General features: G+C 51.1%; 2 protein-coding genes across 9 annotated transcripts in view; both read right to left on the reverse strand.

Annotated features, from left to right (window-relative positions):
- Positions 1-5,677, reverse strand: part of TPST1 (tyrosylprotein sulfotransferase 1) — a 26,380-nt gene extending 20,703 nt beyond the window's left edge. For 4 of the 8 annotated variants that reach the window (XR_014936551.1, XR_014936548.1, XM_015880590.3 and 1 more), the window contains exon 1: positions 1,803-1,980. The gene's annotated coding sequence lies outside the window, so the exon portion shown is untranslated. Of the gene's footprint in view, positions 1-603; positions 805-1,802; positions 1,981-5,516 lie in introns of those variants that run through there. The other 4 variants (XR_014936550.1, XM_085522283.1, XM_085522287.1 and 1 more) reach the window with 4 other exon arrangements.
- On the reverse strand, positions 2,811-7,353 carry LOC146757404 (uncharacterized). The gene is made up of 4 exons (XM_085522298.1): positions 7,215-7,353; positions 3,925-4,108; positions 3,169-3,365; positions 2,811-2,985 (listed from the first exon to the last, which is right to left on the reverse strand). Exons 1-4 carry the CDS (start codon positions 7,218-7,220, stop codon positions 2,935-2,937), a joined length of 438 nt encoding a protein of 145 aa, XP_085378424.1. The 5' UTR covers positions 7,221-7,353; the 3' UTR covers positions 2,811-2,934.
- Between the last annotated feature and the right edge of the window lie 1,957 nt (positions 7,354-9,310).

Here is a 9,310-nt window from a genome sequence, read left to right on the forward strand (position 1 = left end):
AAGCAGCAAGTCATTCATTGGTATTTGATGGTTAAACAGTCCCGGCTTTGTTTAAAACACTCCTATCATGGGAATAAAAGAACAGCCATTACGGCCCAGAACTAAGCAGCTCCCATGAGCTCTACAGGTCAAACTCCCATTACAGAAACCATAAAGACCACTGACCATCAGCTGATGGCTGCCATGCAACCAAGCAGCTTTTCCCAATGCTAAATCAATGGGGCAGCGCCACTTGCATCACCCACCTCAAAGAAAACCCACAGATACAAAGCAGTTATCAGCTATCAGTTTATCTTTGGCTTCTGCCTCTCAAGCTTCCAGCTTCACGTTCTGTCAACCAGAGCTTCTTTGGTTTCTGTGGGACCACCGAGATCACCCAACATATGGGTCCAAAATACATCAGTAATAATAATGATAGAGGTCTGGGTTCAGCAGTTCTGAACTCATTTTCCCCTCAGGCATTACACTCTCAATATATATACTAGAATGGTAGATGGATGTTGTTAGGAATCCTCTTTGAAACAACACAGTATTTTTGATATGCACTTAGAAAACACAGCAGACACAACACAGTCCCCATGGAAAGTTCTGTTTTAAGCTCACCAAGTGGTTCAAGCAGGAAGGCAGTAAATACAGCAGCAGTCTTTTAGGGTTTCTAAATGAAAGCTGAAGACAAACTGCACACAAATCCCATCAGGGCTGTCCTTCATCACGTTGGTTTGTTGCTGGTTGTTCGCGCTTTCTCGCCACAAAGAAGATTGCATAGGAAGGCTGGCAGTTACATGATAATGGTATAGCACAGCGCTGAGAACACAACCGAAACATTCCCATCACACCACTAACAGAAGGGATCCAGACCGCCATGCTCAGGGTGTTTTAAGTGTCCATCAGGTCTCGTGGAAGCATTTTGATGCCTTCAATGGGCTCATTGCACTATGATGTCCCCCAGGGCTGGATGCCATGTGCTGCTGTTAGCGGACTCAGTGATCTCGGTGGGCTTTTCCACCCTTAATGACTGTAGCAGCCATGTAACAGCATCACTGTAAAGCACAAGAACCAACCCCAGGGCAAACAGCCAGCAAAGCCACAAATCAAACTCAACACCTTCACACTCAGCGCTTCGTCTTCAACCTTATAAGCCAGCCCAGCTCCCGAGCTGCAGCTGCTCTCATTGCATTAGTTACAAGAAAAACCATTGATAAAACAGCACGAGTGACTTGAATTCACCTCCATGAAGGAAGGAGCAGCGCTGCACAACAGATGGAACAGCAAAGTGGGACCACAGCACTGTATGGCAAGGCAGGTGTGAACAACACCCCTGCAGGGACAGCACTAAGCTCCCCTCAGCTTTATTTGTGATCTCAGACTGAATTCAGCTCCACGGACACTGAAACCTCCCCGTGTGAAGGCAGCACCCAGCACTGGGCTCCTACGGCATCACATCCAGCCCCACACGGCACCACATCCAGCCCCACACGGCATCACATCCAGCCCCACACGGCATCACAGAGCCATAAGGGGGTGAAAATCCCTCTCAGACCCCCAAGTCCAACCGAACCCCAACACAGCACAAAGCCCAGCTCCACATCCCCACAGCCCCGGGACACCCCACGGACATTCCCCCCCTTCCCAACACCCAACCGGACACAAGGCGGCGGAGCTTTGAGCACGAAGGGCCGAATAAAAGGAGTTTTGATTGTAAAGAGAAGCAATAAAAGCGATTAAAGGCAGAACGGCTCCGCTCTGTGACGCGCTGAGGTGGCACCGAGCCTCGAACCCGCGGACCCGGCGGACACACTCACCTGTAGCACCGCCACCGCCTCCAGGCCCGGCCCGTGTGTGCACAGCAGCAATAGGAGAAGCAGGAGAAGGAGAAGCAGGAGCAGCAGAGCGGCCGCCCCGCCGCGGGGCCGCCCGGGGCAGCATGGCGCTGGGAGCCGCACCGGCAGCGGCCCCGGCCGCACCGCACCGCCCCGCGCTGCCATGGAGATCATAACGAATCCCGATTGGCCGCCGGCTTCGATGTGTCGCTGAGAGTCATTGGGCAACGGGTGGAGATTGACGGGTGAAGGGCGGGGGGATGGTTTTAACCCTTTCGGGTTTGGGGCGCAGCTGGATGAGCACAGCTGGGCTAGAATGGCCGGCTCCGTCCAGCTGTGCCAGATGTGTGGGATGGGAGTAGCTGGGATCTGTCACTGCATCACAGAATGACCCGGGTTGGAAGGGACCTCAAGGATCATGTAGATCCAACCCCCTGCCTGGCAGGGCCACCAAACATACACCTTTACTACATCAGGTTGCCCAGGAGACCCCATAGATCCCCATAGACCCCATAGAGACCCCATAGACCCAATAGATCCCCATAGAGACCCCATAGATCCCCATAGAGACCCCATAGATCAGGTTGCCCATGGCCCCGTCCAACCTGGCCTTGAACACCTCCAAGTTCAGGGCATCCACAACCTCCCTGGGCAGCCTGTTCCAGGGCCTCACCACTCTCCTAGTGAAGAACTTCCCCCTGACATCCAACCTAAATCTTCCCTCTTTTAACTTAAAACCATTTCCCCGTGTCCTGCTATTGTCAGCCCTTTCCAAGAGTTTACTCCCCTCCTGGGAGTAAGTTCCCTTCAGGTATTGAAAGGCTGCAATAAAGGTAAATAAAGGTATTGAAAGGCTCCAGCTGTGCAAGTCCCTCCAGGTGCCACAATCCTTTTCCTGTTCCTCTCCTCAGGTGATAAAGGCCGAGTGCTGCCCGTTATCCCTGGGCAGGTGATTTATGGCTGAAACATCACACCCTGTTTCCACTCGGATTGCCTTGATCCATAAAGCAGCGTTTTTAGATTGCTTTATTGGTTGGGTTTTATGGCTTCGGATCTCTTTATTGGTTCTTTCTTTCTTTCGTGGCTTTAAGCCATGACTCACACGGATCCATTTTCAAGCTGCAGCCTCCATACGGGGCATAAACAGGGAAAGGAGGATCAGGAGCTGGATGTGGATACAGCACCAGCCATGAGCTGGGATGTGCCTCAGGGACACAGCACTGCTCAGCTTCCCTCCCTTCACATCCAGCACAGCGCTTCTTTCATCACATTAAATCCACAATATTCAAAAGCAATAAGTGCGTTCCTGATCCCTTGGCACTCACTTGGTGTTCTACCCCAATCTCACCTTCCCATTGCTAAGAATGCAAAGCATTTCCCTCTCTGCACAGTTCGTTCCCAGCTCTGGAGCTGCCTTTGCCCCATTCCTGGCAGCGCTGCGGATGTTTTTCTGTTTCCTCGAATGCCTCCACAGCAGTTGCACAACAGGGCTGTGGGATCTCCTCGTCTGCAGCTCCCCATGCCCTACAAAAGGCCTTTCTGATCCTAAAGGGAGACACACAAGGGAAGGAACGGGATGCATCACTCCTGCCTGGTGCACAGCTGGAGCTGAGCTGAAGCACCGCTGTTATGAACTGCAACACGTTTCACTCTGCATAGTGAGAAAAGATGGATTTGGCACCTGGCTGTCAAAGCTGGGAGCACCACATGGCCTTGGTTGGGAGCCTGGAGATGGTATTTACTCATATCCCACCACCCCAACCCAGCACAGAGTGGGACGGATCTGTGAGCACCATTCCAGCCAGATCAAACCCCATTGATGGAATTTGGGGCACAAACGTCCACTTCTCCCCGCAGCTCAGCACAGAGCCTGCATCAGCCCTGCAAGGTAACGCTTGGCTCCATCACCCCACCCCTCATCCCATCCCTCATCACATTCCTGCATGTGACAGCCGACAGCCCACCTTCCCCCTGCCTGCAGAAGCCATCACGCTGTATTCATTTCATAGCAAGATTTGTTCCCCAGCTGTGAAAGCCCGAGAGCTGCAGCACCCTCAGAGCTCTGGGCAGGTACCAGCCCTCCCTCCCCCCCTCCATCACACACCACAGGCAGTTTTTCCACTCGAAGCAGGAGCTGAGAGCTCCTCTCTCACATTTCTGGGCACCTTCCCATGCTTCTGGCTCACAGAATGTTGTCGATGTGGCACGAGAGATGTGTGCGGGCCGAGCACTCGGGAACAGCTGAGAGCAAAGCAGAGCTCAGCTCCCTCCTCCCTGCTGGGTTTCTTCTGAAATGAAATAAGAAATAAAGTCCAATATTGCAGGGAGCCTGGCTGCGAGCAGCAAACAGAGCTCTGTTACACGGGGATGCTCCACATCTCATGGCATTAACCCAGGAAATAAATCTCTGCCGGGCACACAGCACCCTCCGTGCAATGGGGCAGAGCTGTTTGCTGGGGGATTTACTCCAGTTTAATGGCAGGAGGTGCTCAGGTTTGTAAAGCACGGCCCTGCACTGTGCATTGCAGCCGTGAATTATCTGCTGGAGTGTTTGAGATGTCAGCGAGACAGGAATGATCTCATCTGTGTCTGGAGAGCAGTGCGAGGAGGTGCAGGAGAGGCTCCCAACCATCCTAAAACAAAATACAAACAACCCCTGACTCCCAAATCCTGCTGCCAAAGTGCTGCTCATGTCAGGCTGAGGGTTCCCAGTGCTGAGCCCTGGCCATGAGCTGGAGCACACAGAGGCTCCTGCAGCACTGTGGTTTCAAAACCAAACCTGTGCTGTGCTGAGAGTCCCAAAAGAACACAGGAAGAAAAAAATGGGGTCCTGTGCTGGGCCTCTCAGGAAGGATCCCATCCTGGCAGTGGGTTTTCCCCATTCACAATTGCTAAAGATCAGCTCCTGGTGCTACCATAAAGATACTTGGGGGTGGGGGGGGGAACCCATTGGTTCCCCACATCCTGAGAACATTTGGAAGCAGCACAGCCCCCGGGCCAAGGTCAGGAATAGTGCATGGCAAACACGGACAGGACAGCAAACACGGCCCCGTCCCACATAGGCTCTGTCAATCATTTATTCCCCCAACGGCAAAAGCAGCACTGGGTACAGTGGGACATGCCTGGGAAAAGGAGAGGGGCACCCATAGGGAGCTGTGGGGCTGAAACACACACTGCTGTCCTCCTGCTCCTGCACACGTATAAGTGCATATATATATGTGTGTGTGTGTGTGTATATCAGCATGTGTGTATATAATATATAGATACTCCGGTGTGATTATATGCTTACATATATACAGCTATATTGGAATATTTTAGGTGCCTAAGTGCACTTTCAATGCACACATTTAGGCAGATATATATGAGCCCATTAATTTGAAGACAGGACGTAACAAGTATTTAGGTATTTAGATATTTCAATATGTATAAATGCATTTATACAACTAAATATCCAAACGAAACGTACTAAATTAGTACATCTATAAATGGGACGTGGGGCACTCAGGGCTCCCCAGTCCAAAGTTGGCCACTCCAGCATTGAGACACAACAGAATGGTACCCAAACCCAACCCCAACACGTGGCTCACCAAAGCTGTGTGCTTGATATATATATCTGTATATACAGATATACTTCATACCCACACGTGCTCCATGCTCACACCCTGCACATCCCCTCGGCCCATCGCCCTCACTCACCAAACTGCTGAATTTCACCTTTTCCCACTCAAATTCAGGATCCCATCAGCAGGAGCAGCCCCCAGCCCCCTGCCCTTCAATGTCAGCACAGGGGGGTGGGTGCAGAGCCCCCAGAAGGGCTGGCAGCTCTCCTTAGGGCAGCACCCAGCCCTTGGGTGCTCAGCGCTGTTCCTCCCCACCCACTTTTATAGGAGCCCGATAGCTCCCATTGGCTCCAGGCACACTTATTATAGTGACTGCTATGACCCATTTAAATGGTGTTAAATAATTTCTCAGTTCGTTGTCCTGCAGAGAGTAGTTACACATAGGCACATTTTAATGATTAACTCCTGGGCTGTGCTGTGGCACCGGCAAAGAACTCAGCACTTCCAACTTCCCACCCTGTATCAGATGCCACCAGGGCTCTGCAGCATTTCCTATTGCTCCCCATGGGTGCCACCAGCCCAATTCTCCTTACAGAGAGCAGCACTCCAGCTCCCAGTGCAACAGAGAAAGGTGTGGAAAGGGGATGAGAAAAGCCCTAAAAGCGGAGAACAAGAAGAGGCTTCAGCAGGGGGGTATTTTGGGGCTGAGTTGGTCTATTGAGCCACTCTGGGCTCTTCAAAGCACCCACAGAACACAGGGTGGGAGTGTTGAGATTGGCTTGCTCTGTGGGTCCCCCGGTGTCACTGTGTGTGGGACGGAGCCCACAGGTGTTTGTGTTGGCAGCAGGAAGGGGCAGAGTGATGTGAGGAAGCGGTTGAAATCCCTTTGGGTTTCTGTGCTTCCTTCTCCTCTCCTTCACCTCCACTGCTTTGTGCCAAAGGGGCTTTAATTGCTGCGTCCCACTGAGGTTTCTAAGGAAATCGGTGAACAATGCAAATGGGGAAAAATAACCTTTTTTGATGAATTTGAATGGAACAAACAAACCAACCAACCAACCATAAAAACAACCGCCATCCCTTAAAGGAGAGGAGCGGCCCAATGCTCCCTGCTGGTCTGGACCCCCCAGGTTACATGCAGGCAAACCCATCACTTGGGGCTGCTCCCAGCCCAGACCCCCCAGCACGGGCTGACCAATGGCTGGGGACAGCAAAGCGTCAGTTCTTGACAAAACATCGGGAGAAAAGTGACCGAGCTGAGGGAACAGCACCCAAGCTGAGCTTTAATTCTATCTCTTTTAAGAGGAAAAGCCCAGACCAACTGGGGACCAACAAGCCACACTCTGCTGTCCCCAGGATCTGGTAATGGGGGAAGGTTTTGGCTCCAGGAGCCCTCCATCAGCACATGGTTTGGGTGTTATTTTATTTTTCAAACGAACAATGAAATTTCTGCCTGGCCCCATAGAGAAGTGCTGGATTTTTTTCAGCAGCTCGGTGGGGTTCACACCACGCAGTGCAGGAAGGGGGGGAGGCTGCCCTTAAAGGAGAGCAAAGCATGGGATTGACAGCAGAGCCATCAGCACATAACAGAGCCCCAGCTGGGAGCAGCCCGGTCCTTTGCACAAGGAAGAGCAAAAATCCCAAATAAAAGCAGAATTTCTTCTCCCTCCTCCTTTCAGATGCTCTCTCACCCCACTGGGCTGGTTTATTTTAACCATCTTCAAATTTTAACAGCATCTCTGTAACCCATAGGTGACTTTTTACAAACAAGTGAACAAAATAAAGATCATCGACGCACAAAGAAATCACTTTAAGCTCCATGCACTGGGACACTCACACTCATGGCATGTAAAGGTCCTCAGGGTTTAACAAATGTTTCCTAAGCGCTCTCTCCGTTTTAGTTGTGCCTTGGCCAAGGCTCGGATTTTTCAGTGTAAGCATTTCTTTTTGCTCAATAAAACCCTTGCAGTGGGATCACTCACTGTGGGAACACAAAACATTTTCTCCGTCAGCGCCTTCGGTGGTTCCAACCCCGAACCAGCTGGATAAGTCCCAGTTGTGCCCCAACCTCTCACACTAGGAGCCCATCCCCACGGCAGGACCAGAGCATTGCTTGTGTTCCATAAGGGTGTATTGGGCCTCTCAGAGAATTCCCTGGGCCCCTCCAGGGTGTGGGGGTTGGACGGATCCAAGCTGCTGTTGAAATATTTTGATGAGCTGTAGCATCCCGCAGACAAGCAGCTCCCTGCCTGCCTTGACCCCAAATCCCTTCCCAAAGGGATCCAGGGAAGGGCAAAAGAGCTGTGAAGGGTTTGGAGTATGATGAGGGGCGGCTGAGGGATCTGGGATGGTTCAGTCTGGAGGAGGCCTGGGGAGATCTCACTGCTCTCGTGTCCCAGAACCATGGAGATGTGGCACTGAGGGATACAGGGGGAAGGTGGGGTGGGTTGGGGATCTTAGTGGGACTCAGTAACTGATTTTCCAACCTTAATGACTCTGTGATTCTATCATCCAGCTCCCTGACAGCTTTGGGACACATCACTTTTGTCTCCTGTCAGCTCCGTGAGCTATGGGCTCCAGGCAGGTTCCTAAAGGAGCAGAGGGGACAAGTTAGAGTGGGGTGCCCATTCTCAGCCCCTGGAGTTTCCCTCAACGTCAACCACAGCACTCACTTGGGACCCAAGCTGGGCAGTAGGTCAATGCTCAGGTGCATTAATGCCACTGTGGTCAAGCAGAGCAACGTCCACATCTGCCAGCCTGGCACCTGTATCATTCAGGTTCCCCACACCAATGTCACCCTGTCATTGCCACTAAGCAAATTTAACTGCTCTTTCCCCTGCTGAAGGGGGCACAGGCAGGGCTGGGCAGCCCACACAGGGGGTGTTCCCTTTGGCTCAGCCCCATACTCAGACTTGATCTTGTGCCCAAACCAAGAGCACAGATGTTCTCATTAGAAAATAATTTCATCACACAGTTCAGCTCCATGTTATCTCAGTGACAAGGGACGTGCAGCGTACACAGGACATGCCTTTATGGTAGGGTAATTCTCAGGAACATGAGGCTGTGAAGTCTGGCACTGCTCTGTGAAATCCATAACTCAGCTGTTTGTAAGGAGAGCACCTCAAATACACGAGCACATGGCCACGCTAGGACAGCTGAGGGAAGGGCACAGCCTTGAGGCTGGTACAAGAGATTTGCTTGTCTACCAGGATGTACAAAAAGCCCAACAGGACAGAACTGCCACATCACCACACAGAAGGCTCCCAAGCCTTGAATTTATAAAAAGAGAAGCCAAGGCAGATGAAAATCCATGTACTTTGAAGGATCAAAGTAGGAGAATTCTGACAGCTTTCTCCTAGAGAAGCTCATGGAGCAGAGCACTGCTGCACCCAGAGCTGTCAAGCAGCCAATGCTCCAAAGCTGAATACAGAATAAACACGTGGAACACATAAGAAATGAGCAGTCTGAAAAATAACATGTGCTTAAATATTCAGAAAATTGAGCATAATCTATACTTTCCTTCCCAAAATTACCAACTGAACTGCTAAGCCTACTTACGTTTTCACGTACACTTGACACATCACTGGGCTGCTCTTTCCACACTGCCATGCCTCCAAGAGAACTAACAGACCGCACTGATGGCGTTGGGAAACTCATTAGTTAGGAAAGCAGAAAGCAGCCCTGGAAGACAGGCAGATCCTTTAAGTAATATATAGGACAGTGGAAAAACGGAATCACATCAACAAGACGACATTTGCTTTCCATTAAACATTTCTGAGTCTTGGGATTCTAAAGAAAGCATCTGAGAGTGAACACCACAACATGAGAACTGTTCAGAGAGAAAGCAGTTCCTCACCTGTACCATCAGCAGCTTCCAAGATGGGATACCCTTATTAATAGATCTGTTAAAATATTCTTTCTGGGTAAAGATAC

The sequence above is a fragment of the Coturnix japonica genome, chromosome 22 (genome assembly GCF_054131305.1).
Source record: "Coturnix japonica strain WE chromosome 22, WE-NBRP24, whole genome shotgun sequence".
Lineage (NCBI taxonomy): Eukaryota > Metazoa > Chordata > Aves > Galliformes > Phasianidae > Coturnix > Coturnix japonica.